The following is a 26,506-nucleotide window of genomic DNA, read 5'->3' on the forward strand; positions in this document are numbered from 1 at the left end:
GATCTGCATGTACAAGGTATAGCGCTGTCATACAAATTTTGTAGCAAAGTTTTCTCTTTCATTCTGACTGAAAGGAGTCAACGTTCAACTCTTTCAGATCGACAGTATATTCTATTATAGATTTCTGCACAGATACCAGGGCTGATCCAGTAATTCCGTAAAGGGGAGAGGGCACCTGTACAAAATTAAAGGGGAGTCCCTCCATGTTTTCTTTTTGTTTCTTTTGTTTTAACAAAGAATAAAGGGTGGGGTGCGCGCCCGGTGGGCCCCACCTGGATCCGCCACTGGATACAAAATTTCAAACATGATACATGTAGTACATACTTGCTGAGGCGAGTCAAGAAAAATTTGAATAGCGCTGTATGTAATTCATGTATTTGAAATGGGTTGAATATTTCGTATGTCCTCTGCTTTTCATTCAGTGATTTTACAGTTGATAACATTTTTTCCGGTTTTTGTATTAGTATGTAATCATTTCGAGGATAATGGAAAATGAGCAAAATAACTTATTTCTTTTTTTAGGTATACAAAGCTATACGTCCTGAATCTTGACGTACATCTGGTTTTCTACCGATTTCATTAATCATTTTTCCTTTCGCTATTTCACAACTTTCTCAAGACTGCTATAAGGTGCGTCTTCAACTATGTAATACACATAATAACTTTCGTTGCTATTGTTGTTGTTGTTTGTCCAAGCTGAAATATAAAGGAACAAAGAGTCATATGAATGACCAATTCATCTGCCTTCTGTTCTGTTTTTCTATATATTTCGATCAACATCCATAAACAAGTATTTCTATTCTTATACACAGAGCAACATAAATTGATCATAATTGTGTGTGTGTGTGTGTGTGTGTGTGTGTGAGTGTGTGTGTGTGTACGTGTACGTGTGTTGTAGAATATTGATCTACATCCCTGCCTTGGAGGGGGTGGCTTTGAGTTTACTGAGCCTTTAGCTTGTTTCACGTACTATTTACGAGAGTTCATCTATAATAGCACAGGCATTACATGATTGTATAGTTAAATAGATTTTAATTTTCCCCCGAAAGATCATGATTTTCCCGAAGTGCGCAGCGCTGAGTGAATTGTCACAAGGGGAAACGTAAGTCTGAACCCTAATCAGGCTTTTTCAGCAATGCTTAAGAGGGGGGGGGGGGGGGGGGAGGGGGAGACCTATTCCACCCCGCCGGGCCCCCCCCCCCCCCCCCCATCTCGACCATCAAAGGCGCAATCATGACAGTATTTGGCACGTCTGACACTCACGTCGTAATCTACAACATTGTATCTTTGATAAATTTGTGTGAAATCATCAATTTCTAATTCTAATAATTGATTATGCAAATTAAGCTCAAGATCTTATTTTGCCTAATCAAAAGCATTGAGAGTCTACTTTTTGTTTTGTAGGCCTATATCTATTTTATCACATTCAACAATGCATCATAAAAACACCCCAAATCAAGTGAATCCTTATGTATTTTATTGTTCTTTGAATTTTTTTTTAATGTACATGTATTTTCTTATGAATTTTGTTTTTCTTTGCTTTGTCATTAGAAATTGTCACTTACCACTCTTCTACAATAATCAGCATAAAACCAATCAATCAAAATATAAATACAGTGTAGTACAAAAAATACACATGTTTTTTATTAGTTTCACGACAGAGCACTGTTTTCCATAGGAAATCTATACAAAATCTCAAAATTGACCTGCAGTTACAAAAATGGGCAAGGCTTCGTAACGGTATAACGCGCGGACGTTGCAATTGTGGTCTCAAAAGTGGCGGAGACTTGAATTGAAAAGCAAAGAAGCATCGTGAAGAGGCCTCGCGTTGCAAAATATTAGGGAGCTTTAGGTTTTAGACACGCGGACGTTCAAAGGGAAAAAAACATGGTCTGAGCGTGCGCAGTAGCGCACGTCAAGTTACTGCGCACGCTCAGACCATTTTTTTTTTTTCCTTTGAACGTCCGCGCGTCTAAAATCTATTTAAAGCTCCCTATTATTGCCATGATTACGCAAAACGTCGAGGGGCCCCTTTATGATTATGTAGGGTTGAGGGATTGTCAAGTATTATTAGAACCATAGGCAAGGCAATTTTGTAATAGCATTGTATAGTTCCTAAATGAATACACGTATCGTTTCACTCTAGACCCGTCGGCAACCAATCAAACTCCAGAACTTTGTACCTGGCACGACGTCACTGCAGGCAATGCAACGATTTCGATTATTGCTGCATTTTGTCACGTATTTGCATTATGACCAATCACCGAGGACCAGCATTTATGTAGACTTCATGTATTTTGTTAAAATACATAATCATGTACAGTTTGTGTGTGTGTGCGTGTGTGTGCATGTATGTTTTTGTGTGATATCAGTTACCATGAGTTTACCGTAAACAAGCGGAAGAAGACAGAATACTATTTATTAAAGGCTGAATTAAAAATCTCGGAAATTAAAAACAGAGGAAAAAGCATTCTCGGACTGACCATATAGTGCACATTATTTCAACAAAAAGAAACAAGGCAAGAAATGTATGTCTGTCAGTGTGTGTGTGTGTGTGTGTGTGCGTGTGTGTGGGTGTGTGTGGGTGTGTGTGGGTGTACTTATGTGTAGGTGAGTCAAGTTCTAAACGGAACGTAATTACCATTCTTGTGCCTCCGTAGTGTCGCTGGAGGCATTCGTTGTCTGGTTGTCCATCCGTCCTTCTGTTCGTCCGTAGAATTGATTTTGTGGACGGCTGTAACCACGAGGAAGCGCTTGGGGTGTCCACATGAAACTTGGCACACTATGTATGAATCAGTGAACGAAGCTGTGCCTACATGGTATTGTATCAACTTTTTGGCGCCCAGCCTGAAGGTCAAAGCTCATGCATGTAGGTTAAACATAAGGTCAAATACTAAAATTTCATCACTTTCTTCAATATTTCTATAAAACGGTTTTTTTTTTTTTATGAAGCTTAGTGTACAGTGTAGGCTTATATGATAATATGAAGAACCAGATAAGCATTCTCTCTAGAAAGGTTTAGGTTTATGGATCAAAGGTCAAGAGTCAAGAGAAAATGCAAAAAATTCCACTTTTTTCTCAAAGTCTTGGAAATTACTCAAGATATCTTCTTGAATCATATGCTGTACATTTTCTGATTGTGTGACACCATCCTGGCAATGATCATCTTGGGAGATTCAGGTCACGAGGTCAAAGTTCAGGTTAAAATGTGAAAATTACACTACTTAACGTAAGTTTGAATTATTATTTTCTTCATGGGTACAGAGATGTACGATAGAAATGATGCATACACAATGATTATGTGGGGAAAGATTTACCCTGGAGCGATCAAAATTGGGAGGTGAATCTTCTAAAAAGTACGTATGCACACGTCACACTCGCGTGACAATGCCAATGCGTTCCAGTCGATGGCACATTATTCATAAGAAAAAAGTCACATGTACTCTTGTGCACTCCCGCTTTGTTTGTTTTTTGTTTGTTTGTTGTTGTTGTTGTTGTTGTCGTTGTTGTTGGGTATGTTAATGAAGAGTTTGTTCGCAAAAACCGATAAGTCCATTTTTAAGATTTTGAAGTACGGTTTCATCTGTCATAAGTACAAAATAATACCTTTTAAATGATATACTGGTCACTACATATAAAGGTACATTTTTGAAGTTATGGTCAAAAGAAGCAAAAATGTTCTTATTATTCTCTTTATGTTTCTTGACCTTTAATCGCAAATATCTACATTTGGCAAAAATGGACTTACCGGATTTTTGCGAACAATCTCTTCGTGTGTTTGTTTGTTTGTTTGTTTATTTATTTATTTATTTTTATTATTATTATTATTATTATTTTGTAAAGTTGCTGTGACAGCATTCTGCACATCCATGGTCGCAGATGGCGTACTACTGGTACATCAAGCCTCTGAGCTAGATGTATTGTTTATGCTTCATGCATGCACAGGATCGAGGCACAGGATCGAGGCACAGTACAGCGCTATCACAGTACATCATTATTTAGCACAGGATCTGGGTGATGAGCCATCCCTGTTTGTTGTCTTGTTTGGAGTTGATCTAGTTATATGACATCGGTGTTCACAACGCCCCATGACTTAGGTAGAGCCACTTTGATAGTCAGATCAGAGGGTAATCATTAGCTTATTGTGAGTATTTCATTTATCGCTGCAACAACTTTCACATTGTCCCATTGTGCAAATATTTCTTCAACAAATATTTGCTAGGCTCGAAGCTCAGTCCCACAAACTGTAAATTTTGTGTGTACATTTTGGTGTGCTCCACTTCTTTTCGCGTTCGGAATTATAAACGAAAACAGTCAGTGGTGCAAATACGATGTAACGTACACATGTCGATCATGCAGAGACTCTAACTCTCCCGTTTTCGACGGGAGATCTCCCGCCGAAAACCCGTTTTTGCCAAATCTCCCGTTCTCCCGCAGTCCCGTTTGAGATTTAATTTCTCCCGCCCTGGCTCAATGTCTCCCGTTGGAAAGGATTTCTTACTTATTGCTATCGTATGTTGCAAAAATAAGCCTTAGATAGCACCAGAGAGCATCTATATCCCTAGGAACTTCGCGCTTCGCACACATAAACTTGGAGTCTCCCGTTTGCTTGGGGTTTCAGGCGGGAGAATCTCCAGATCAGAAGGTGCTTGGGGTTGGAGTCTCTGGATCATGTCAAAAAGAAAAAAGAAGAAGAAAAAATGAAGTGGGTGTTTAAAGTGTTTTTTTTTTTCTTTTTTTCTTTTTTTTTACACGTGAGGTGTAAAAAAAGAGTGTGTACAACTTCATCAACACGTGATCAAACATTGAAGCAAGAAAGAAGGATCGCCCTGGCCCGGGTTAAGCCCGCCGCACACCACTAGAGTCTACAGTAATGTAGATCTATTGTATACGATCCGACTTTAAGACTGGAAATGTGACGTCACAGTCTTGCCAGTTTCCAGTTGTATGACTGGGTCTTAGCACCAGTCATAGAGATTTGACATGTTAAATTTCTACGACCAGTCGTGGGCTTTCAGCCAATCAAGATACAGTATTCGGTAACTGCGCACTGCGTGCACTTTGTACTCATTGGTAAAATGTACTGAAGACAGAACAGTCGTAAGCCTACTCGTAAGGTTGGGTGCGTTGGCAGGTCGTATGACTGGGTCTTATTATGGTCTTTAGGTTGTATAGTCATGAGTTGTATATACAGTGCACTCCCGTTACAACGAACACGGTTATAACGAAATTTCGTTATAACGAAGTAAATCTTCTGGTCCCAAAATTATCACCATTAAAGTCTATGGTACAAAATTCGCTTATAACGAACATGGTTATAGCGAAATTTCCGTTATAACGAAGTCTTTTCCGAGCGCCACAGACAAAGAAAAACAAGAGAAATGTGCTCTGTTACAACGAAATGCGAATTGCGCTTTCGGAAATACTTGCGTTTATTATTGTAGTACAGTTATCCCATCACATTTCACATAGCTTTGCAGTGTGTGATGAGTATTCAGCAAACATAATATGATATATATACGTGGTTCCTTGTTTTCGTTATATATTGTATTTGTTCGGTTATAACGAAATTTCGTTATAACGAAAGAAAACTGCCGGTCCCGAGCATTTCGTTATAACGAGAGTCCACTGTAGTGTGCGGCGGGCTTACTTTACAACGTAGGCACACAGTCTCACAGATGAAAATTGTATAAAATATGACTGCATTCTAATTCTTCTGTTGACTGTTGAGTGTTGTCAGTGTTGATGCAAATCAGATCTGGGGCGGATCAGGAATTCCTAAAGGTGCAATCACACATCGCCGGTTTAGATGGCGGTTCATGGCGGTTCGGCAAATCGCCGTGCTCCGCCAAAGACCGTGTTCACACCGTACACAAACCCTGGTCATCCGTCACTCATCCGCCATAAACCCCGAGAACCGCGGAGAACCGCCAGAAAAATTAAACATGTTTAATTTTTCCTGGCGATCTTGGCGGTTTAAAATGGACCGTGTTCAAAATGCCACCCACCATGTAAAGAACGGCTCCTCCGTGTTTCCACCGCAAAATCCGTGATGATACCGTGTCAACACAGCCATAACTTTTCATGCCGAAACAAATGTAGAAATTAAAAGAGAATAATGCCTCCGGCGACACTTCGTGGCGGAGCAATGAAAAAAATGGGGAAAAATGCAAAGATGAACCCATAATACTAGATCGGGTAAATATTGTATTGAATGCTAAAGTTTCATTACTTTTTATGCCTCCGCCACGAAGTGGTGCCAGAGGCATTATGTTTTCGGGTTGTCCGTCCGTCCGTCCTTCCGTCTGTCCGTCCGTCCGTCCTTCCGTCCGTCCGTCCGTCCGTAATGAATTTTGTGGACAGGGTAACTATCAAAACCTTTTGAGGTATCCTAATGAAACTTGGCATGTATGTGTATTAGGGGGTGAAGTTGTGCCTATCAACTTTTGGGTGCACATGCTCAAGGTCAAAGGTCAAAAGGTCAAGGTCAAATACATAAAATTTCACTATTTCCATCATATCTATGCAATGCCTGAAGATATTTTCTTGAAACTTAGTGTATGCATGTATTACCCAATTAAGATTCTCTGGTGAAAGTTTGGGTCATGAGGTCAAAGGTCAAAGGACAAAAGGTCAAGTAGAAATATTAAAACTTCACCTTTTTTCTCTGTACCTTGGAAATTGTTCAAGGTTTCTTCATGGAACATAGTATATATACATGTACTGACTGGCAGTGATTATCTAGTGAATTTAGGGTTCGTGGGGTCAAAGGTCAGGGGTCAAAGGTCAAGGGCAACACTTCAAAATTTTACTATTTCCCTCATGTTTATGCAATGCCAGCAGGATTATTATTTTTTTTGTAACACTTGGTGTATGCATGTATAACCTAATAGAGATTCTCTGGAAAGTTTTTTTTTTTTCTTTTGTTTTTGCCTCAAAGGTTAAAAGGTCAAAGATCAAGTGAAAGTGCTGAACTAAGTTTTTCCTCCATATCTCGGAAGTGGCTCAAGTTATCTTGAAATGTACTACATATTTATGCATGTTCTGCCTGACAGTGATTATCTTATGAATCTTAGGGTCAAAAGCCAGATGAAAATGGTAACGATTTACTATTCAATACAGAAATTGCACTTTTTCTTCATACCATGAAAATTACTCAATGCATAAACGTATGAATGGGTCAAAGTCAAGTTAAAGTCCTTAAATCCCAAATACATGCTCTCCTATTCATCCAATTAAACCTAGGTCAAGGAAGGTGAACATTCAACACATTTGTGACAAACTTGTCATATTAATATTTTTCCAGTTTTGTGAAAATGTAATCACACATTGTCCACATGTACTATCTAGACCTATTAGGAGAATCATGCATTATTGCGGAGGCATACCAGTCGCCATAGCGACATTTCTAGTTTTATTTTAACACACAGAGTAAAACAAATTTTAATATTCAAAGTTGGTAGGTTTGTTGAATAGTAGCCTACGTCAGTTACTTTAAAAGGCGTGTGCATAATTTTGTTAAAGCTTGATAGCTTAAAAGATGGCCAGCTAGTAAACCTGTAAGTTATACACAGAAGACTTATGTAGATATGTTGGGTTCTGCTTTCGCGATTATGTATGCCTCTTTGTAAGACTACATGTTGATACAGACATGTTGAAACTTAATTAAGAGAGTAGAGGGAAAAGCAATGTTGAAACTTGAAGAAAAAACCTGCCAACACCGTTATCATGTTATGTGAACCTGTAAATAAACAGGAAACTATGTAGATATACTGTTTTCTTCTTTGATATGTATGTCTTTTTATTGACTGTTGTTAGAGATATGTGAAAACTTAATTAAGAAAGGGAAAAAAGATGTTGAAACAAGCAAGTACTTCTACATCACTTGATATAACATATAAACCTGTAAATGAACAGGACATTTGTGAGCTATGTTGGATTCTGCTTTGACATGTATGTCTTTTAATAACAGTTAATACAGATATTTCAAAAGTTAAAAGAGAGAGAAAAAAAGCATTTTGAAACTTGAAGACAATTGCTATTGCATCACTTTTGTCCATCTGTAAATACACAGGGTGTTTAAACGTTTCGCAGTTTCTTTTGAAATTCTCTTTTTGTACCAAAGCAATACCTCCTTGTTGTAACCCTTTGAAGACGAGTGAGAGGGTTGTGATTGCATCCAACTACAAGGGCTTGGTATGGACTCCTCCAGCTTTCGGGGAGATCTGTGTTTACCCTATCGCACCAATCCGCGTTAGCGCCGTGTTCAAAACGTGTTGAGAACGTAGTCACATCGCGTTTAAGTGCTTTCCGCCATCGTTGGGACACGTTTCACAGAGGTTTGAGAACCGCCATGAACTGTCATCTAAACCAGCGATGTGTGATCACCCCTTTAAAGGGGTGAGGGGCACAAAAATATTTCTGGTGCTATTTGCGGGTTGCATTTCATTTTTTCTTCTTTATTTTTTTGTTTTAACCCGTTGGATGGGCTGATTTTGCTATGAAAATGCATTTCCCATAGACATCTGCACGAGTATACTCAGGACTCATCCTCCGAGCTCAAGATTGATGCATGAGCCTAGAGGGATGTGTAATAGTTAGACATACATTGTACATATAGATGGGTCTATTGTACATTAGTCATTGCTGATTGTGTTCATACAGTCTACACTGTCGTGTAGTGTATAATTTATGACGACAAGACTGTTACTGGTCCTGTGTCTCAAGTCTGGAATTCCACACCTCAGGTGTACACAGTGCAGTTATCTGCTTAACACTGTCCACTCTGTAGATCTCTGCACATTCTGTACATTGGCAATAAAGATTTGCCATTCTCTACAACACGAAGTATTCAGAAAATTCCAATAAATGCAGCATGTGTCTGAACCACAGAAATTTTTTAATCTAGGCACTAAATTTGGTGCATCCAAATGTCTTTGAAGAGGATAACCCAGTTTTGCTACATGACACACCTCCATTGACCATATCTGAAATATTTCCCAACTTGCACAGTGTTAAGACTATGATGCATGTTGGAACTGTTCTATTGTATTTGCAGTGCAAGGATTTTTAAAGGCTATAAATGTACCAGGTACAACTTCAGTACTTTGTTTGAAAAGATTTTATTTTCTGCATTTCATATTTTCTTTCAGAATAACAAAAATAACAAAGGCAGGTTCAATTACACAAAACAATTCTGAAAATTGTTGACATATTACATAGTAAGTCATATTTTGTATGTAAAGACAAATGAAACGTTAAGTAACATACATACTTAAATGTATTATGATGAAAAAAAGACTGTTATAGTGTTTAGAAAAAAATGGAATACAAAAACACACATATATTATATCATCTGTATTTTGCAAGTTGTGCTGCAATGACACTCAGGATTCTATGTATATCAGGTCCAGGCGACCTCTTTGGTGTTTGCAGTGGGAAACATCATGGTATTCCACACAAGGCGTTGCATGACGTCATTTTGCCAAAGAGTGACTCGGCTCTACCAGCCATCCTTTGTTCTGCCAGAGGGTGCCAAGATTACTGACTTGAAATGCAAGAGTCATCGAGTGAGTTCAGTATTTCCTACTATACTACAGTACATCATTATGTCAGTTTGTTCAGTGTCGTTACTTAGACATAAATGTACAAAAATCTTGATTAAACTTACATTCCTCTATTTACCTCTTCCTCCCACAATCCACTGAGAGCCTTCAATGCCCCCAAATGAGATTCTCGTTGCCTGTCGACAATGAATGGACAGGTTAATATTCCTCCTGTGTGAAAGCAGTCAAGCAGTATGTTTCCCTTTGCCACAAACATGTGCCATCAAACAGATGCAAAATATCAAGCGGAAATGAAGTATTGAGTGTGCACTATGTATGGGCTCGCAAACTCTTGTTTTACACTATTAAAAAGGGCACCCGAATGGAGGCAGCAAAAGTCAAGCTAGTGTAGTAGTGAGCTCAACGTTGATGGCTATTGTATGTACATCTTCATACGAGTTATAAGTATCAAAGAGATAAATCTGGTTTATTTTTTTGATAAATTGTGCACTTCTTAATGCAAAATTGTCTGTTTGTCCCTATATTTCTATTGGACATGGAGCTATCTCTCATCTGTCTGATATTTTCCTCTGTGTGAAGTTAATGTTAGAGAATGGCCTGATCAGACAAGCAGGAAATGGGACCTTTCACCTCTTACCTCTGGCCCTGAGGTCACTGGAGAAGTTGATTGAAGTCATTGACAAGGAAATGCTTTTAGCTGGTGGTCAGAAGATAGCCATGCCTGGGATGACCCCAGCAAGTTTGTGGAAAACTTCAGGAAGGTTGGTGAAGAATAGATGAATCTTGGTTAAATGCTTTATATAATAGGGCTAAATGTTTTTGTTAAGAGAGATTTCAGAAGTTCAGTGCTTTCGATATGTGTACAGTGAAGAACTCAGCTGTGTAAAATTGTACCACCTTTTTGTAGAATAATGTGATTAGGTATATATAGAGTCCCCTTTTCATTGCTCTTTACACACTCTTCATTTTCAACTCTAATAATGTTTGAAAAGATGATGCTACTGAGAGTTGGTATTATTCATGGACAGAATGTGTTGATATAGCATGATCAATTTCAGCTTTATCTGATAATCTCTTCATTGTTGTTCTATGAAGTTTTACATCCCTGTTTTTTGCCCCATTCATTGCATGGCCCTTTAAGATTAAGTGCTCGAGTTGACCCTGTACATGTACAATTTTCAGAGCCTCTTTTCTCAGTCCACGCTTTTCCATAGTGTGTGCTTTCTTTTCAATAATTAGATCCCCTCAAATGAAATAGGAGAGTCCATTTCATTTGAGTTATATATCATTTCAAAGCTTAAATTTCAGAATCTGTTCTGAGCTAGAAATCCATGTCCGGCGACTTCTTTGTTGTTTTTGTGATGCAGGGTCACATTTGGTATACACTGGATATGCTCCATGGTGTGAAATTTTAAGAAGAAAAAGAATGATTAGGTCTGCATATTGGAATAGATTTTACACTAGAAAGGTGCATATTATATGCAGATGGTTGTGTTAACCAAATATAAGCTGAATTGTATGGTGTTACAAATAGCATGTACATGTGTAGAGTGCCCCTAAGAAAAGGTGGGGGGGGGGGACATCTGCTAACCTTAAACTACACGTAACAGTGCAGTAGACAATCACACAGTGATTGCAAAATATCATATTGGTCAAACTTTGTGTCTTTTCACTTGGATTTGGATATACGCACGTGTATTGTCGACAGGTTTGAACAGACAATCATTTTATGAAGACATAGTGACTACAATGTGTATGTCACTATTGTACACGTAGCTTTTAGTAAATACGCATTATTGTTCTATTCTTACCAAACCTTGTGCCAGACAGATACCCAGAGTATGGCCCTGAACTCCTTACACTTCGAGACAGACATGGAGTGGAATACTGTCTGGGACCTGTAAGTTTCTTGATCTCAAATACATATTGTAGCTTCTAAGAAAGGGGGAAGATTGAAGAAGAAGAGAAGAGAGAGAAAGATTATCATACTGGTTCTATATACTATATATAGGTCCTACTTGCATGCGTAGGTGTAGTCTTCATAGGTGCTGTTTTTATAATTTTCTACTAGCCCTCGTACTGAAAAAGGAAGAAGATGCTGATAATGTGGTCAATTGGACATTAAATGTTTCTTATGAACTCTAGCCAGATTGTCATGGAATGAAGTTTAATGGCAAATACTGAACTAGACAGCTGAACTTGCCTGAGGCATTGTTTAGAAGGCATCTACAGTGTATATACAGTGCACTCCCATTAAAACGAACACGGTTATAACGAAATTCTGATTACAACAAACTAACAATTCAGGCTATAACATACAATATCTGCTCTATGTATTTCTATTGTTTATCTGTTCAGTGATAATGAAATTTTAATATAACGAAAGAAAACTGCCGGTCCTGAGGACTTGGTTATAACGAGAGTCCACTGTATCACATCAGAAATGCACTGTATTTTGGACGCCCATTGATGGTTTAATGTGGAGTTGTTCAAATACTGTATTACTGAATGATTCACCTACCCAGCACTGAGAAGAGATTTGTCCCTATTCTCCCTGTTTGTCTTCAGTCATAATGGACACATGCAAACAAACAAGTCAGAAGATTGGATTCACTTTATTATAGATCACAAGTCTTATTTAGTAGCCACATTAGAAATACTAATGTAAATGCTTTCATTATGAATATGTAAGTGCTCACTGAACAGTTGATATACTGTATACCAATCCTTTGTCCTTGTTCTTGTTTTTGTTTGTTTGTTTGTTTTTTCTTGTCAGCCGACTTTCGGCGGAGAATCAGACCTTAAAAGTATGAAGAATTTTTTGTTGTTGTTTCTCTTGTCTTTTGATGTTCTTTCTTCTTGGCTGACAGGCGATTTTGCGCCCCCCCCCCCCCCTTTCAAAAACGTAGCGCAGCCCTGAATACTGCCCAACTAAATTCAATAAAATGATAATAAGGATATCCATTTCTTGAATAACGCAGTAGATATTTTCCTGTAGCTATTAATTGTATTCTTCAAGTTGTTATAATGAGAGTCCACTGTATCACATCAGAAATGCACTGTATTTTGGACGCCCATTGATGGTTTAATGTGGAGTTGTTCAAATACTGTATAACTGAATGATTCACCTACCCAGCACTGAGAAGAGATTTGTCCCAATTCTCCCTGTTTGTCTTCAGTCATAATGGACACATGCAAACAAACAAGTCAGAAGATTGGATTCACTTTATTATAGATCACAAGTCTTATTTAGTAGCCACATTAGAAATACTAATGTAAATGCTGTCATTATGAATATGTAAGTGCTCACTGAACAGTTGATATACTGTATACCAATCCTTTGTACCCTTCAGCAATTGTCGGAAAAAATGATTGCAAACTCTGTGGTGTTAATACTATTGTAGCTGTGGCCGTAAATGCAGAAGTTGATGATAGTGAAATGAATGATGCCATGAACTTACAATGTATACTGTGTTGTTATTATGCTAGGCTTTGTGAAGACATCTTACATGTGGATACCTTTCATTTCAGACACACGAGGAGGCTGTGACAGAAATCATAGGGGCGGAGAAGTTACTTTCACACAGACACCTTCCCATCAAGCTTTACCAGGTACTACAAAATGTGCACTTTTTTCTTTTTTTAACACACACACACACAAAAAAAAAATGTTAATAAGATCCAGTCATACTACTAGGAATGAGAACACTGATTTGAAAAAGATGTTTAGAGAGTAACAACAAAGAGAAATGATGGAAAATGAAAATGGAAACAATTGTTTTATTGCTGTTAGCCTTGTAGCTTAAAGTCGCTGGGCGAGATAAGAATTGGGAGAGTGTGCATAACCTGCATACATTCCAGTGATCCTCCTTGATTTTATCTGATTCCCATTAGTGTTTCTAATTTTGCTCGCAATTCATAACGATCTCATTATTTCTCTGTGTTTTTGTTTTTCATTCTCTGTTTGAAGTGTACTTCTAAGACCCTGGCAAAAGAGCCCACTTCTTTGGACTGACTCAAACTGCTTTAATACGTTACGTAACATGTCCTGACCATTTATGGTAATCTCAGCCTTATCATTTAGGACTGGTATTACACCTTTGTTTTGTTTTGCTTTATTATTGTGTTTATTTTATTCATTTATTATTGTGGGATTTTTTTTATTGTGCTGTATACAAGAAGTAAAGTGTATAAATATGTGTATGAGTGTGTGAGCTGTGGCTCTTCTGTTGAACATGAGGCCTGAGTATAGAAAGCAGAGTAAATGGCCTTTGAACAAAATTTTGTGAAGTATATTTTTTCTAGCTAAGTGTTCTTATCAGAATGTTCAGCAGCTACTCACATCTCCTTCTTCTTCCATATAGTACAGTCCACTGTAGGTGTATCCACATACTAGTGTGTTGGCAGGCATGGTGCAGATCCCCAGGGCCATTAAAATGTCTTTAAAAAATATCTACAACTCTTTTTTTTTTTTCTTTTCTTTTCCTTTCTGTCAGATCACTAACAAATTTCGAGATGAGAGGAGGCCAAGGTTTGGTTTGCTGAGAGGCCGGGAGTTTCTCATGAAAGGTGAGATGAGAACAGCTGGTGACCTTACTTGATCATTGTATTCCACAAGACTTGATGTAAGCTGCAGTACCATGGCTTTTGTTATTATATTGCCCGGGGAGAATGCCATTGCAGACAAGCATTGCAGTGGCCCTTCAAGAATGTGAACAAATTGCTTGCCGCCTTTATGCTCACATGTTCACTGTTGAATTACAAAATGAATCATCAAATAGAATCCTGTTTTTACCAATTAGGAAGGATCATTTACAGTAGTTCTGAGATTGCCACTGTGCCATTGTCCCAAGTTCAGATGTTAATGTTGATTGCATTTATTGTTCCTTTATATTTCGTATATTCCACATGTTTAATTATATTTTAAAAATACTTCCACTTATTCCAGATATGTATACCTTTGATGCAAGTCTTGAAGCTGCAAGTCAGACATATTCCATCATGTGTCAGGCTTACAGGAATATATTCAAACAACTTGGATTGCAAGTCATACAAGGTAAAGAAGACATATGCTTGCGTATAAAAACAGGCGCCTACGTGTACATTGCAGTTATTTTTAACTGAGTAAATTTGGGCAAACATTCTTTACCCACACTACAGTCACCTATAGCTTTATGAGCATTGTATTCAATACTCCATGAAAATGAAGCCAGCTGAGTAAAGAGGATGCTCCGTTTTGATTGATTTTTTGTTAATGATTCATTGAGCTTTTGGTTTTGAAATATGTTAATGTAGGCTGTTAACAGCATGATGATATTGCAGTTGTATGATTGAAGACTTAAAAAACCCCAGAAAAATCACATCTTTATGTGCCAATGCAGTTAGTCTGTCTTTCCAAACTTTTTCAGATGCATTCAGTGATCCATCTCAATTTGGCCTATTGTAGTTGTGAAGTCTTAGCAACAAGTCCACTCAGGTGTTGAAATATGCCTCGGTCTAGCAAGGAGGTCAGCTTGTCCCATAATAGGGATTAGGAGGATGTTGTATTTCTGTTCATTGACAATTATTTTCCAGATATCTGTGCTAATTGGCAAAAAAAAAAAACGAAAACAAAAAAAGCATGCAAGCATGCATGCCTATCTGTGAACAAGGCACTTTGAAGGCGAGTCCCAAATACTCAGGCAAATAGGAAATGTGTTTTAGAGCAAAATCAAAATCGTCGATGGTTTAACTCTTTATGTGCCACGTTCGCACGTCCGACTCAGTCGACGGCGTGCCAACTTCGCAAATTCTGCTCAACAAACAAAGCCGCCGAAACCGATCGATAAATCGCTAATCCCCCGGTACAATGAAAGCGTTTCTCGCGCCTTTGTTCCTCTCACTTACGGCTTGCAGTCTATGTGGTGGTTAACTATCAAGCGGTGTTCCTTACTAGATTTGCGTTTACATTCTAAGTTTCTGTCATGGTTTTATGTGCAAAATTTATGCCTTTACAGTAATGTAGCAACTGGTCATTTAAAAGAAATATTGAAAATAGATTTGTCATACAATGTATATCGAAGCAAAGTTTGGCATTCCTCTAAAACTTTGCTCATTATTATGTACAATTTAACAGAAATTTGAAGAAGTTATACAAATTGGAAGCACAGATTTCTTTCTCAAAGCATGACTACCTTTGTGTCTCAGAATAACGTGGCACACAGGGGGTTTCCACCATGGCACTTAAAGAGTTAAAGGGGCATTCCAGACGATTTTCATAATTTCACATTATGTAGTACATAAATCAACAGCTCCATGTATAATTATATTTGTCTGAAACAAATTACACCGAGCAAGGATGATGACATAAGAGACTCACATATTTCAGAAATGTAGCAGTGTAATTATGTTACAATACCGCTTGCTTGCAAGTTCACCTGTGTATAATCTATGCATGCCTTCTTCTTTTAGCATTAACTTTCCAAGCTTTTTCAGATGTATTCAGTGTCTGTTCTGCTTCCTTGAGCCCCAACTCATGCATTCTTATGGTCACCCTGCCATGTCGTCATCCTTATTCATCGCAGTTTGTTATAAATTTTGAAAATATTCTTATTCTTCATCCCAATCATAAATTCTGAAACTCTGTCCTCAGTATGACAAACTAATTTATAGTTGTTCAAATGTAAAGATCTGAAAATCATCTGGAGGTCTCCTGTAAGGTGAACGAAATAAGTGACTGCCACAAAATCAAGTGCATAATCTGTCTGAAGGTGATTGACTAGCCCTCCTGCCTAATGTTCTATGCAGCTGTTGGTGCTACAGGGGCGATAGGGGGCTCATCCTCACACGAGTTCCACCTGCTGTCAGAGATGGGGGAGGATGTCGTCTATCACTGCACCAAGTGTGGCTATGCAGCCAACCAGGAAACAGTTGGTAAGAGGCCATCCCATGAGTTGCTCCACACATCAGGTTTTATACACCATTGCAGGCAAGGGCAGCGTTAGAGACATTGATTTACATTTAAACCTGTTGAAGACGAATCTCGAGTATTGACCGATTCGGGTTCGTTGAAGGCAGCAGACATTTTATGGCACTGGGCGCAGCCATGAGCTCAAATTGCGGTGTCTCAGCCGACCCCCCCTGCTCTCCCCCACCCCCCGGGCAACATGTTTATCGCGCACTTGTAACAAAGGTTCGCGCACAAAGCAAGCATTCGCGCACTCAGTACGAGACGCCCATTGGCTAAAGCAACCATGCATCAGTTTTTCATTCTGCGCGCGTGCTAATGTAGGGAGAGGGGTGGGGAGTGGGAAGGGGGGGGGTCGGCTGAGACACGCGTAATGGCGCTGCCCATGCCAAAAATACACAAAGCGCGTCACAGAATCGGTCAATACTCAGGCAGGTACACTATCTGTGGGAATTGCATGTTATAGCATAATCAGCTCTCATCCTGGAGGGATTAGAGGTGCTGCAAGTACTTAGATGCATACCTGTCTGTATTACATGTACTAAAGAACCTCATCAGCAGGTATGTGGACCTTGGACATTGGACTTTCTGATTCTGGACTGAAAAAAAAAAGTTCTTAAAAGTGTGTGTTTGAGTTGGTCTGTCTTATCTGTCTGTATATACATGTCTGTATGTCTGTCTGTCTGTCTGTGTCTAAGAAGCACACTGCAAAACTAGACCCCGTTTACAGTGCGAGGCCGGGCTCGGCCGCGGCCGAAACCGGTCTCAATTGCGCGGCCGAGCCTCGCAATTTTGTCCGTTTACACTGCTGGGCTCGGCCGCGCTTTCGATTCAAACCTTTCATTATTTGGTCGTAGTGGCGCTCTGCTTGTAAACTAACGCAATTTGGTATTGTCTGGTTTTCAGACCCTTTGCCAACTGAATTCCGTGGCGACGAAGTCGCCGTTCGGGCAAAGGCCTTTGCCGAAGGAAAAAATCCTTTGCAGGACAAAACCACCTTAAACTATACTAATTTTCGACGTTGAGGGGGTTAATATCCTGTACAGGGAAAGATACAGGCAGAGGGTTTGGAAGCCAGACTAAAACTGGCCGCGCAATTGGCCGCGCATTTGGCCCAGTTTGCGTTTACACCAAGAAAAGGCCGGGCTCGGCCGCGGCTCGGCCGCGGCCGAGACCACCTCCAGAGCGAGGCCAAATGCGAGGCCAATTTTGGCCTCGCATTTGGCCTTTTGCGCGTTTACACTGAAGCGGGGCTGGACTCGGCCGCGGCTCGGCCGCGGCCGAGCCTCGCACTGTAAACGGGGTCCTAGATTAATCCTGCCAACTCTGCCTTTCTTTCTGGTTGCCCCTTCCTCACAATTTAGTGGGTGTAAAGCTCACCAAATCAATACAAATAGTCTGTGCCAAAGATTTTGGCCATCACAACAACTTTGTTTTAGCAAATCTGCTGCAGCTACCCCTGCAAGTCTTTAGCCTATTGTGCTGTGCTAGATGCATGCAGTTGTCCGCCAGGCATTGAGAGCATCAGTCCATCTAGATGTATGCAGGGTGATGACAATGTGCATCAAGGCTACTTATTATGTTAACATGCAGCCACAGTAGAATTGCATTGCCCCCACGAAGCTACTAGTAAAACGGATTCTAGAATATTCATCATGCTACCATGAAGGAAGAAAAGTTTACAACTAGACTACGTGCATTTCATAGCAAGCCTTGCTTTCTACAATGACTGGTTGTATTTTTTTTTTCCTTTTGGGCCTAATCTTGTTTTCTACAAAAGTAAAATTTTCAAGCGAATATTCAAATATGATGTTGGGTGATCAGGTAGTTGCTATTTGTTAAACCACCGGGGAGAATTTGTCCATACTGACATACGGTGATCCAGAATTTAGACTGGTTGAGAGTTGAGTGCACTATAGTGCTGCACATACATTGGTAACTCAGTTGAGATTGCATGTCTTGAATATTAAATGACGCAATGTTGTTTCTGTTTTCTCATTTTGTCCATGTATTCTGTTTGCCCTCTGTCAAATCCAACAGATGGACAGCCCTCCTGTCCAAAGGACCTTCAGCCCTCGGAGTGCTGCTTGTCTCTAAAACATGGAATAGAGGTGGGCCACGCCTTTCTGCTTGGCACCAAGTACTCCAAGGTTTTCAAGGCAACCTTCGTTGATTCAGATGGCTATGCAAAGTAAGTTGAGGGTTATTATCAGTGGTAATCTGGCATTCAATAGCTCATTATATATCCCCAAGCCTTTACTGTTATGATAGGCTATATATCGCAGTATGTCAGCCATCAGGCTCAGGCAATGTGTGACCATTTCAATTAAATTTCACAGATACAGAAGATCAGCGTCGAGGGAAGAGTTCCCATATTTCATAATAGTTGGTAATTAGGGTGTAATCATGGCTAAGGTGTATATTTTAGAAGGGGCCACCAAAGACCATTGACCCCCCCCCCCCCATCAACCCACAGTACCCCACACCCTACAAAGATTGTTAATGCAGGCCCTGACATGCATGTACAGTTGTGCAGACTAGCTATTAGTATTGTGCATGTTCATGTAGTGGTTGTGACTGGGTGCATGCATGGGCATCACTCTAGTTATGCTTCATCAATTACATCAAGTGATGTACGTAACATTACAGAGCACCAACCTGACGATATACTGCACAAAATATTATTGATCTTTTATGGAGACAGAAGGACTTAAATATAAATTAGTTGTCAGTACAGTGATGTTTATCAGGTGTCTTGTCATTGCAAAAATGAACTCCCTGTCCGGTGATGAATCCATTTACAAATGCAAATGTAAGTCATATTTGGAGAGTTGGATGGATGGTAAAAAAAAAAATGTTGCTTTTGATAGCTGTGTTCTCATTGCTTCTCTGTAGGTTAACAGAGATGGGTTGCTATGGGCTGGGAGTGACCCGCATCCTGGCAGCAGCAATTGAGGTCCTCTCCTCAGAGAGTGAAATCAGGTGGCCACAAGTTATGGCCCCTTACCAAGTCTGTGTTGTTTCTGCCAGGTAGGACCATCATCTCAATGTTCATAAATCACATATTGCTGTGGTGTGTTAGGCACTGTACATCCCTGTTCTGTGCTGTCATAAACCACATCACATTGTATTCAACCGTATTGATTCTTGGAATAATAATAATTGTAACAACTGTGAGTCATGTCTACTAGTTTTGAGGTTAGGGAAAGACAACACTTATGTGTTTTTCTCTACTTTACTTGTAGAGCCAGTACAAGATGGTAAGATTTAAAAAGAATGGTTTCAAGATTGATATAAGGTTTTTGATGGCTTGATAAAAAGTTGATCACAGAAAGTTTGTATCTTACTTGAGAATTAAAAAAAAATTGTGCAAAAGTAGTAGATCACAAGAAATGTCTTATTTAGATTCTGTACAAAAGGATAGCTAAGTTTGTGTTGTCTTTCTACCACTGTAGGAGATAATGAAAGGTTGCTATATTTTCTGAACTCAATGGCCTGAATTCACAAAGGGGGGTTTACATTTACACCATGGTTTAAATTCAGACCATGGACTCAAAATTTAAGTGTGGAATAGGCATACCTTTGCTGGATGACTTTTGCGTACGCCATCTGTCAAATGTATTTATGCAGGAAAAATTTGCATAAACCATGGCTTAAATTCAACCCACCTTTGTGAATTCTGGCATTATGTATGGCACAATGTCATACTTTCTCCCAACTATTGAATGACTTCATATACCTCTGTTTATAATAACAGCCTTTTTATGTGTTGTTTAAAGGTTTGCATGGTGAAGTTAATTAGGAAGAAAGATTTGCGGTGACACCATGTGTGTCACCGCAAATCTTTCTTCCTAACAACCTTTTTAGTTCATCTGAGCTGAATGACTCAAGTGAGCTACAGTGCACTCCCGTTATAACTGTGTTTATTATAACGGGAGTTACAATGAAGTAAATATTCAGGCTGCAACATTTTTCACACTATGTTTTCATTGTTCATTTGTTCAGTTATAAGAAAATTTCTATGTAACAAAAGAAAACTGCCAGTCCCGAGGACTTTGCTATAAAGGGAGTCCACTGTAATGTGATTATTCCGGCATCCATCGTGCATTGTCTGTCATGTGTAAACTCTTCACATTTTCATCCTTTGGAAGACTGCTGGCTAGACTTTAACCCTTTCTGTGCTTTACGTTGATTGGTTAATACACATTGTTGAGTGCTTTCTTTGCTGCCAGTTGTACAGATATCTGGAAACTATTAAAAATGGATAGAGATTACCTATTCCCTTAATCCCTGTTATGTTGTGGCCTCCCTTTTGGACTGAGGTACATTGCTACGCCGTAAATATTGGGCTTGCTACCTACAACTAAGTCAAGTTTGAATGGATTGCTGAATGCTGATGAAAAAGCTTGGCAAATTCAGCACGTGGGCTTATAAAGGGTTAACGAAACTAGGCAGGAATTGTATATAAATGTGACCCTGCATCACAAAACAAACAGAAAGTCGCCAGACATGAAATTTTAGTTCAGAGCATATTCTGAAAGAGCAGACTTTAAGCTTTAAAATGATATATAACTCAAACCAAATGGACTCTTCTAACCTATCTAAATGTTGGAAAGAAGGCACACACTCAGGAAAAGTGTGAACTGAGAAAAGAGGCTCTGAAGTACAGTGTCTATTCAAGCGCTTAATCTTTACCAAGCCGTGCTGGCTGTGTGATGAATGGGACAAAAAAAAAAAAACAGGATGTAAACCACTGGAGTAACAACAATGGAGGGATTATCAAATTAAACTGAAACTGAGTATGCCTTATTAACACATTCTGTCCTTAATTAATGCCAACTTTCAAAGCTGTAGCATCATCCTTTCAAAGTTATAGGAGTTGAAAGTGAAGAGAGTGTACAAGGTATTTAAGAAATGAAAAGGGGACTCTAAAGACACACTTAATCGCACTATTCTGCCAAAAAATGTTGGAGATAAACTGCTGGAAAACGTAATTTCCTGCCCGTTTTATGATCTCAAATTTTAGCATAGTGTAGAAGAAGACTTGCTCTTTCAGATAGTATGAAAAAGTCAAGATCGGCTCGGTTGACCCATTTCACATATTTTCAGTCCTCACACAAAATCAGTGTGTGCGACTTTTTGTTCGTTTTATGATGCACGGTCACAAATGGGAGAGGGGACTCATAGCAGTCCATTTGATGGCAGTGCATCCAGATTCCCCTAGGGTGGGGTAAAAATGTCCAAATTAACTGATTTCCATAATTTCTCACAATTACGTCTTCTTGAAAATATGTGGTTAGATTTTGACTACATTTACAAGAATCACTGATGGGGGAGGGAATCATCGTTTGTACAATTGGTGGTGGTGCCCCATAGGGGGGCACATACAGTAGGTTAGAGAGGAGATGAATATTCTGTTGGGGTTGATACTCCTTTTTAATATTTTTCCATTTGCAGGAGGGGGGTAAGGAGGATGCCGCTATTCCATTGGCTGAGGAGCTGTGTGCTAACATTAGTTCCCACATACCCCGCCTATCATCTGAACTGCTATTGGATGACAGGGGTCACATGACTATAGGCAGACGACTGAAGGACGCGCATCAGCTGGGATACCCCTTTATCGTGGTTGTTGGAAAAAAGGTTTGTACTTCAAGAAAGAATGGGTTGATGCTCTTCGCAATACATTGAATGCACAGACCAGTATTTAAACCACAAGCCTGAAAGCTTGTGCATGGGATTGTGCTTAGGATTGCTCCCCATGTGTCGATGTTCTATGTCCAAACAGCTGAGGGCTGAGTTTGCATTGCCATACATTTTGTGTCGATATGTGGGAAGTAGAAATCACTGTAAAACACACTCTCCTGTTCCAAGTAATCTGTCTCAAGCATGCAAGGAATTTGAAACACATTCTATATTCCATCACAAGAATACCCTTTCCCTTGCTTTTTGGCTTATCTGGCCCCACCTTTGTACTTCCAAACAGTCTGAAAGACTTTACCAAGAACAGCATCTCTAAGCCTGTCAGCAAGTGCAAAGAATTGGTCATTTGAGTGAAAAAAAAAAGAAATAAATGAATGTGGCTTAGTGATGGAAGAGTTGCCAGATTCCTTAGGTTACCTAACTCTTCTTGTGCTTTGTGAGCAGTTGGGCACCACTTCAACTGGTATGACCAGAAACAGGGATTATAGAATGCTCCTAATCCTTCTTGCATCACAATGACCTTGATACTGGGACTGCTACATTGTTAAATCTGAGTGGATAAGTGCAACTTATCTGATACATTGTAGTAATTTGTGTGTGTGTGTGTGTGTGGGGGGGGGGGGGGGTTGATGGGGGAAGCAGATTAAAACAATGCTGATAAAGAAGCTTGGTAGGATATGACTACAGAACTAGAACACACAAAGGGGAAATAAACCAGCCTGGCACACAATGGTTTCTTCCTCACACAAGGGTCTTAACCAGCCCCTTGCACACCAGGGATTAATTTCACTCGACCAAGAAGGGTATTTTGGGAGTATATCAAGGAAAAAGCAGTAGTTGTAGCAACCTCATGCAAAACTCATGAACATCTCCAAAATTCATTAAAGATAGCAATTTGAGGACAAGATGCAAGGTTATAAAATTTAGTGTACACGAACACTATGCGTAGAGATTTGGTATGAAGACATTGACGAGTACCAAAATACTTTCTTGAAACATTGTGTTGTTCTAAAAGTATGTCTTTAAAAGGCAGGCCAGACTCTCGGGAACCAGGGCAAATATAACGAAATTCTCGTTAGAGCGAAGTAAAAATTCAGGCCCCCAAATTATCATCTATTTATCTTTATAATACTTTACTGTTTGGCTATTACAAAGTTTCTACATAGCAAAAGAAACCTGCTGGTTCCAATGATTCCATTTTAATGGGAGTCGCCTGTATTAGTAACTTGACATTATTTTATACTTCATGAGTATGCATTCTGTCACGATGTACTTTCTGTACTTTCAGATGTGATTTTGAATAACTTACTTTTGCCTTCATACATTTGATGTCAGCTTTTGTTGTTTCTTTTGTTTATTATTTTTCATTCCCCAGGCATTGGAAGCTGATCCCAGATATGAACTGATTGACCTTCAGTCAGGCCGCACAGAGTTCTTGTCAAAGTCAGATCTCATCCAGGAGATGGAGTCAATCCCCCTGTTATGACAGTGACAGAACTTGGAGCCAAAGTTTTTACATATCCAATGGGGGAAAAAAAGTGTATTGTGCAGAGGGTAGTCTGGCTTTGTCCTTGATGAAAGGACTGAAGAAACAGCTGTATGAATGCACTTAACTCTGTTGAAGCCGAATCTCTTGGGACTGAAGGAAAATGTTTGACTTACAGAAAAGAGGACCTATGCAGGATGAAAAAAAAAAAAGAAAAAAAGAAAGGAAGGAATAGACCCTGGAAAAGTGATTGACATTCATAGGCGATGTTCAACTTCTGCAGGTTTGATTTACGCAGAGTCTACTGGTGTTTTCTGCCCTTTAACCCATTGGGTACGAGTCCCAAGTACCGGTATACTTGGGCAGGGGTCTGTTGGAAATGAGTATTGTAGCAAAATCAGTCTGTCCTCAACAATTTAATGTGTTCTGTTCACCAGTTGGCACATTACAGTGGACTCCCGTTATAACGAAGTCCTCGGGACCGGCAGTTTTCTTTCGTTATAACGAAATTTCGTTATAACCGAATGAATAAACAATAAAAATACATAGAGTTGATAATGTTGCGGCCCTAAATTTTATTTCGTTGTAACCGGAATTTCGTTATAACCGTGTTCCTTATAACGGGAGTGCACTGTAGCTGATTTCTTCTCCAATCTTTTTAATAATGTTGTGAGCTAACTGACTGTGGGATCATGGGATATTCTGTCCCTTGTATATCACAATGGCTTTCTCTTCTAGATAAATGGCATCGTTACACCTTTGTTGATTTGACTGAATATCTATTCAATCAAAGATTTATGGGTAATGTACCGACAAATTGGCTAGGTATAGTAAAAAGTCACAAGCAGAATGTTTGAGATCAGTAATAAACCCACCATTTCTGGCCAATACTACAGGCATAAGTAAATTATGGCTATTCAAGTGATGTGGGGAATGATATGAAAATGGGTTAAGTATTGGTATGTGATAGAAACCTATCATTCATTATTACTTGCATCCACCGAGTCACTTTGTAGAAAAAGAATATGTATTGAGCTGATGTGTTGAGAAAGTCTTCTCAAAGGCTACCTCTCCCCCCCCCCCCCCCCCTAGTCATTATCTATTGTGGGTATCATTTGGGAATGATAATCGTGATCATTGAATTGTAGACAATGTCCTGAATATTGTGACCACAATCATCATCATGTGAATTACACCACATTTTATACCTTATGATCATAACAGAGACTCCAACCCAAAGTACCTTCTGATCTGGAGATTCTCCCGCCTGAAACCCCTAGCAAACGGGAGACTCAAAGTTGATGTGTGCGAAGCGCGAAATTCCCAGGGTTCTAGATGCTCTCTGGTGCTATCTAAGGCTTATTTTTTCAACATACGATAGAAATATGTAAGAAATCCTATCCAACGGGAGACAAAGAGCCAGGGCGGGAGAAATTAAATCTCAAACGGGAGAACGGGAGATTTTGCAAAAATGGGATTTCGGCGGGAGATCTCCCGTGGAAAATGGGAGAGTTGGAGTCTCTGTCATAAGTATGAGGCATGACAACAGTTGACAAAACTATCTGCAGGATTGTCTATAGACCTTGTCATTTGTTCTTTTATGCTCATGAATAAAAGACAGTGTGCTGGTTCCCCAATACCTCATGCAATAAGCTCATCATGAAATCCTAAAATGCCTCCTTGTGGTATTTTTCTCTTCCTTGTCATAAATCATTGAGAAATCCCGTGGTCAAATATGCACAGGGATGTAAAATTTATTCCTGTCTTTTCAATTTGTTTATTGCCTGCCATAATACATTGATGCATTTGGCACCTCTTTGAGAATAGAATCTGAAGATCTTTGTTGATATCAACTGGCAGGGAAGGAAACCTGATGAATTTTCCACAAAGAGTTTTAAACGCTATTGAGGGGCTTGAACCTTCTTGAAGTATCATTGTGTACACATGTACTGGTAATTCTGCTCTGTGACGAGCATGGAAGAACAGAGTTACATGTGTACATTATTCTCCTGATACTACAGTGTATAACTGGATTGGTTAGTCAGAGTTCCTAGCTAATGCAAACCTCTGACTTGATGTTTTCTGCGTAGCCATTCTGGCAGCATTGCTATGTAAGGAAAGAACTTTTTTTTTTTGATAATAACTCATACATACATGCAGAATGTACCATGTTAAAACAGGCTTCTCCCCTAACTCACATTTCCATAAATGGTTCAAATTATTTAAAGATATGAAAAGAAACATTTTGCTTCAAAAGCAAAGAAACAAACAAACTTTGCACCAAGGCAGGTCGAGGGAAAGAATCGATCCTTTGCATGTTTAACACATGATACATGTATTGATATGAAATGAATAAATGGTGGACATGGGAACACAAAACGAGCTCTCCAGGTGTTGTTGCTTGTCTTGCACGGATGTCAAACAAATTGACTGTTAGACTTTGATCGGCAAATGTAGGTACAACAGTGTATGTCAGTATATCAAATTTTTACTGCATTTTAATAGTCAGTGTCATTTGACACACAATACAAATTGACCGATTCGGGTTCGTTGAGGGCAGCAGACATTTTACGGCACAGGGCGCAGCCATAGTGGGTGTATCAGCCGACCCCCCCCCCCCCCCCGCCCCCCCTGCTCTCCCCCCAACATGTTTATCACGCACTTGTAACAAAGGTTCGCGCACTAAGCAAGCATTCGCGTACTCAGTACGAGACGCCCATTGGCTAAAGCAGTTTTCATTCTGCGCGCTAGGGAGAGGGGTGGGGAGTGGGAAGGGGGGGGGGGGGGTCGGCTGAATCACCCACTATG

The 26,506-nt window shown here is 39.5% G+C and overlaps 1 protein-coding gene across 2 annotated transcripts; it reads left to right on the top strand.

Annotated features, from left to right (window-relative positions):
• The first annotated feature begins 4,010 nt into the window (after positions 1-4,010).
• LOC140237355 (probable proline--tRNA ligase, mitochondrial) lies at positions 4,011-26,077 on the top strand. 2 transcript variants are annotated; one of them, XM_072317291.1, is made up of 12 exons: positions 4,011-4,144; positions 9,408-9,569; positions 10,146-10,327; positions 11,397-11,466; positions 13,098-13,178; positions 14,063-14,135; positions 14,515-14,622; positions 16,353-16,478; positions 18,553-18,703; positions 19,408-19,541; positions 21,968-22,152; positions 23,588-26,077. In XM_072317291.1, exons 2-12 carry the CDS (start codon positions 9,447-9,449, stop codon positions 23,696-23,698), a joined length of 1,344 nt encoding a protein of 447 aa, XP_072173392.1. In that variant the 5' UTR covers positions 4,011-4,144; positions 9,408-9,446; the 3' UTR covers positions 23,699-26,077. The 2 variants fall into 2 exon arrangements, with proteins under 2 accessions (XP_072173392.1, XP_072173393.1); XM_072317292.1 differs by having other exon boundaries at positions 4,036-4,127.
• Positions 26,078-26,506: the final 429 nt, after the last annotated feature.

The sequence above is a fragment of the Diadema setosum genome, chromosome 13 (assembly GCF_964275005.1).
Source record: "Diadema setosum chromosome 13, eeDiaSeto1, whole genome shotgun sequence".
Lineage (NCBI taxonomy): Eukaryota > Metazoa > Echinodermata > Echinoidea > Diadematoida > Diadematidae > Diadema > Diadema setosum.

Excerpts from the sequence above, each read along its gene's own strand:
- LOC140237355 (XM_072317291.1), top strand. The coding sequence starts at position 9,447 with ATGGTATTCCACACAAGGCGTTGCATGACGTCATTTTGCCAAAGAGTG. Across the intron at positions 14,623-16,352 it reads TGGATTGCAAGTCATACAAG|CTGTTGGTGCTACAGGGGCG; the intron begins GTAAAGAAGACA and ends TGTTCTATGCAG. Across the intron at positions 22,153-23,587 it reads TCGTGGTTGTTGGAAAAAAG|GCATTGGAAGCTGATCCCAG; the intron begins GTTTGTACTTCA and ends TTCATTCCCCAG.